This window comes from Engraulis encrasicolus, chromosome 21 (genome assembly GCF_034702125.1).
Source record: "Engraulis encrasicolus isolate BLACKSEA-1 chromosome 21, IST_EnEncr_1.0, whole genome shotgun sequence".
NCBI lineage: Eukaryota > Metazoa > Chordata > Actinopteri > Clupeiformes > Engraulidae > Engraulis > Engraulis encrasicolus.
In genome coordinates this window covers 40198333-40203332 of record NC_085877.1, presented here as the reverse complement: position 1 = coordinate 40203332, position 5000 = coordinate 40198333, and the positions used below count along the sequence as shown (strand labels likewise).

The 5000-nt window shown below is 51.0% G+C and overlaps 1 protein-coding gene across 2 annotated transcripts in view; it reads right to left on the bottom strand.

The window, feature by feature from the left end:
* Positions 1 to 5000, bottom strand: part of rbpms (RNA binding protein, mRNA processing factor) — a 156807-nt gene that overhangs the window by 35455 nt on the left and 116352 nt on the right. Inside the window, exon 6 of one of the 2 annotated variants that reach the window (XM_063186731.1) lies at positions 4990 to 5000. This exon is cut by the window's right edge and continues 117 nt beyond it. The exons of the other annotated variant lie outside the window; for it this stretch is intronic. Within the exon in view, the coding sequence (XP_063042801.1) occupies positions 4990 to 5000 (11 nt within the window). The remainder of the gene's footprint in view (positions 1 to 4989) is intronic. 2 annotated transcript variants of the gene reach the window in all.

The window sequence follows — 5000 nt, the reverse complement described above, 5'->3', positions numbered from 1 at the left end:
GACTGAGCCTTCTCCCTGTGTTCTAATTTCTCTGACTCGGCTCACTCGTCTGGCAGACCGTATGGTCAAGGCTGACGGCAGCCATGCTCCAGCACCACACTTGCACCACAACACTCACTTACTGATACACCTCTTGGTTGGTTCATGTTCCTGATCGTCCATGTTTTTTGTAAATAAACCTTTGTTTTAGTAAAATGCACAAATCGGCGTGGTCTCCCTTTATGTTACTATCACTCACGAGCCAGTGGTCGTAACACTGTCTATCTGTCAGGCCAGTCATTCCTATTAGCTAATAAGACTTTTCGAAAGTTCCTCACTATACGCTGCAATAGCTAGTAGTGGTTTCTAAAATCCGCTAGCTCTGGACCGTTCGGCCATTTTTGGCACTACAATTCCCAGTGTGCATCTCACCAAAATGTCATTCCCATCCCTCACAGTGGCTTAAATATAAGCCCCCCCACACTCAACCCAGCAATAGCTATTGCTCAGCGATTCATCTGGCCTCTATGTGTGTGCGCAAAGTAGTTCTTGCATACCCCACCAGAAATGAGTAGTTGCGCCCCTACTCAGGGGAGACCTTCATTTTGATAGAGGCTTCCTCCCCACCAGGCTTGATTGGATCGGATGGGGTGGGGTGGGGGGGGGGGTGCACATGAGGCCGTGTGCTAGACAGTGGGTGCATTCCAATATGCTCACTTGATTCCTCGTGATGATGTCACTGACAACAGCATTTTACATATTACTTCCTGATACGAGGACACAAGCACAAGTGGAGGAGGCAAGGTCGCATATTGTAACGCACTCAGATAGATCAGCTACTTATTGGAGTCACCTGTGTTGGAAGGAATCAGTGGCGGGGATTTTACTTTCTGAACTCGGCATCGACACCTCTGGATTTGATTGGTGGGTGGGTGAGGCATATTGATTTGATTGGCTGGTGGGAGGGGTGGGTGAGGCAGAGGTGCTCGAAGGTATGACAGGTGGGGTAGCGGGAAGGTGATGAAATGTGGAGGGTTGGCTTTGATTGCTGATTGGTTCATGTCACCTGGATTAGCATCAGGAATGTGTGTGTGTGTGTGTGTGTGTGTGTGTGTGTGTGTGTGTGTGTGTGTGTGTGTGTGTGTGTGTGTGTGTGTGTGTGTGTGTGTGTGTGTGTGTGTGTGTGTGTGTGTGTGTCTGTGTGTCTGTGTGTCTGTGTGTGTGTGTGTGTCTGTGTCTGTGTGTGTGTGTCTGTGTGTGTGTCTGTCTGTGTGTGTCTGTGTCTGTGTGTGTGTGTGTGTGTGTGTGTGTGTGTGTGTGTGTGGAGGGGGGGTGATGTAGAGTTGAGGTGGGGCTGGGAGAGAGGCTTGAAGGTGTTTGGTGCTGGTTGATGTGAGGTGATGAGGTTATGGGCAGTCATGGGTGAGCGGTTAGGGCGTCAGACTTGCATCTCAGAGGTTGCCGGGTCGACTCCCGACCCGCCAGGTTGGTGGGGGGAGTAATCAACCAGTGCTCTCCCCCATCCTCCTCCATGACTGAGGTACCCTGAGCATGGTACCGTCCCACCGCACTGCTCCCCATGGGGCGCCACTGAGGGCTGCCCCTTTGCACGGGTGAGGCATAAATGCAATTTCGTTGTGTGCAGTGTGCAGTGTTCACTTGTGTGCTGTGGAGTGCTGTGTCACAATGACAATGGGAGTTGGAGTTTCCCAATGGGCTTTCACTTTTCACTTTCTTTCAATTGGATGGCATTGGTATTGTGACTCGGCTTCATTTCAATATGTTCCTCCAGTCATTTCCTCTTGCCTTGGGACCTCGATCTTTGGTTACATTACATTACATTACATTTCATTACACTTGGCTGGCGTTTTTATCCAAAGTGACTCACAGTTATTTACAGGCAGTGATGGGCAAAATTAATTAATTAGTTACAATCTAGGGCCACATTTTCCAGAAGATGTCCTTGTTTTACCTGTCCAATGCAACCAGGGTATCGATCATTCAACCAGCCAATCAACTGGCTGCATTGGGCATTGGGGTGAAACAAAGTCATTTGCAAAATGTGGCCCTAGATTGTAACTAATGCATCCATTTTACCCATCACTGTTTACAGGGCATTGGTTACAGTCCCTGGAGCAATGTGGGCTTACAGTAGGCACCTTGCTCAAGGGGCACCTCAGCCATGAAGTGCAAGTGGGGAACGGAAAGGTGGGATACGAACCCAGCTGCCCCAGAGTTGTCTTTGGTGTTGTCGCGATGTCCTCAAAGGCTTGAGGACGAGGCTTGAGGGCTTGAGGAAGGACGACATGAGAGGAGGAACTAATTGAAAGGCAGCCCAAGTGTTTGGAGGTAGGTATGGAGTGTACTAGGCTAGGGAGAGTTGGTTTGGAGGATGGTATGGAGTGTACTAGGCTAGGGAGAGTTGGTTTGGAGGATGGTATAGGGGGAGCTAGGGAGAGTTGGTTTGGAGGATGGTATAGGGGGAGCTAGGGAGAGTTGGTTTGGTGGATGGTATAGGGGGAGCTAGGGAGAGTTGGTTTGGAGGATGATATACAGTGTGCTAGGGATAGTTGGTTTGGTGGATGGTATAGGGCGTGCTAGGGAGAGTTGGTTTGGAGGATGGTATAGGATGTGCTATGGAGAGTTGGTTTGGTGGATGGTATACAGTGTGCTAGGCTAGGCAGAGTTGGTTTGGTGGATGGTATAGGGCGTGCTAGGGAGAGTTGACTTGGTTTATGGTATAGGGCGAGGTAGGGAGAGTTGGTTTGGAGGATGGTATACAGTGTGCTAGGGAGAGTTGGTTTGGTGGATGGTATAGGGGGAGCTAGGGAGAGTTGGTTTGGAGGATGGTATAGGGCAGATGTGGGCAAACTCAGGCCCGGGGGCAACATGCGGCCCGCTCGGCCATTTCATTCGGCCCCCAGAGCCTTTCCCAGAAAAAAAATGCAGACTCGCATGGTCACTCATTCTTCAATGCGCTACCTAAAACAAGGGTCTTGGAAACCTAAGATTACTAAAGTACTAAATGGTGTAATTATGCTGCCGTACACCAATTCTTATTATTGGCACGGGCAAGTTGCCTACGACATCCGGCCCTTTGGTCAACTTTCTAAACCCAATGCGGCCCTTGAGCCAAAATAATTGCCCACCCCTGGTATAGGGCGTGCTAGGGACAGTGGGGTTTGGCGGATGGTATAGGATGTGCTAGGCTAGGGAGAGTTGGTTTGGAGGATGGTATAGGGTGTGCTAGGCAGAGTTGGTTTGGCAGCACGGTATAGGGCGTGCTAGGCTAGGGAGAGTTGGTTTGGAGGATGGTATAGGGCAGAGGTCTCCAAATATTTTCCCCCAAGGGCCAAATTATGTAGCGCAAATGAGGCTGATCAAATCGCTGGACTGTATGGCCACAGATAGCACACACATACAGGTATGTTTTTATTTGTTCCAACCTCATGGGTGGGGCAAATACTTGCCATAACTGGGCCGGATCTGACCCGTGCCCTGGGCCACCATTTGGGGACATTTGGGTGGCTGGTTAAGGTAGGTAATGGATGTGGAGTTGGGTTTGCAACAGTGGGTTAAGGGGGAGGGGGGTGCCGTGGTGGGTGAGAGGCTGGTGAGGATGGTTGGGCAGTAACCTGTGCACTAAATCAAAAACCAAATTGTATTGATCTTTATGGCCATAAATCTCCAAGTAAAACTCGACCAATGCCCGCTTTAGACTGTTTTTACCCACAGGCGGCCATTTGAAGCAGCCCAGTTGGGTGGAAAACAAAGGCTGGGTTTTGCGACAATGGGTTTTGGTGGATGGTATGGAGGGGAGGTGTGCTTGGATGTGCTGGGCTGGTGAGGTGAAGGTGGGGGTCGGTGGGAAATTTACCTTTGTGCTACAGGAGATCACGCCCAATTTAAACCAAACTGTGTTGATCGAAACACTGGCTGGGTTTGCGACAATGGGTTTTGGTGGATGGTATGGTGTAAGGAGGGAGGTGTGCTGGGATGTGCTGGCGAGGATGAGGGCAGAGATTCTTTAAGTATATAGAGATATGCCAATGTAATAGGTTGCTATGGGCACCTAACATGACCAGGTTCCGGTCTGCCTAAAGGGGCGTGTCATAATACTCCTAGCATTGAATAGAACAGTCCTTAGGTCTGCCTAAAGGGGGATCCCCCCCCCTGCGACAGTAGAACCAGGAAACAATGGGCCAATGGAGCCTCTCTCTCTCTAATCTGGGCTTCCGCACATAGGCACCGACAAAGTGCTGCGCACTGCTCCGCAAAAGTTCGATTTCATTATTTTCAATAGAACCCCGCACACTGGCACCGATGTCCGCCGACATTCGCCGATGTCGGATAGCAATTAGAGACAAGTTCTATTTTGTCGGCGCCGCCCGTTGACTATCAATGCAATGTTCGGGTGAAATTGAGTTTGGAGGTTCGAATGATGTCGGAAGTGAAAGTGCGCTGCAGTGCGCTGCAGTCGGAGCCGATGTGCGGCCTGCCTCTCTCTGATGAGGGTGAGAAGCTGGTGAAAGTGAAGGTGAGGGTGAGGGTGAGGGTGGGTGGATAAGTTACCTGCGCACTAGATCACGCCCAATGTGCACCAAATTGTATTGATTGAAACACTGGCTGGGTTTGCGACAGTGGTTTTTGGTAGATGGCATGGGGGGGGGGAGGTGTGCAAGGGTGCTGGGATATGCTGGGCTGGTGTGAGGGTGAAAGGCTGGTGAAGGTGTGGGGGTGAGGGTGTATGGCTGGGCAAGTTACCTGTGGGTGTGGAGTTGGGTTTGTGACAGTGGGTTAAGGGGGAGGGGGGTGCCGTGGTGGGTGAGAGGCTGGTGAGGGTGTGTGGCTGGGCAAGTTACCTGTGGGTGTGGAGTTGGGTTTGCGACAGTGGGTTTCGTGGATGAAGTTATAGGTGGAAGGAAGGAGTTGGGCTGAGCTGTGCTGTGCTAGGCTGGTGAGGTGAGGTGAAGGTGAGGGTGAGGGTGAGGGTGAGGGTGAGCAAGTTACCTGTGCGTGCA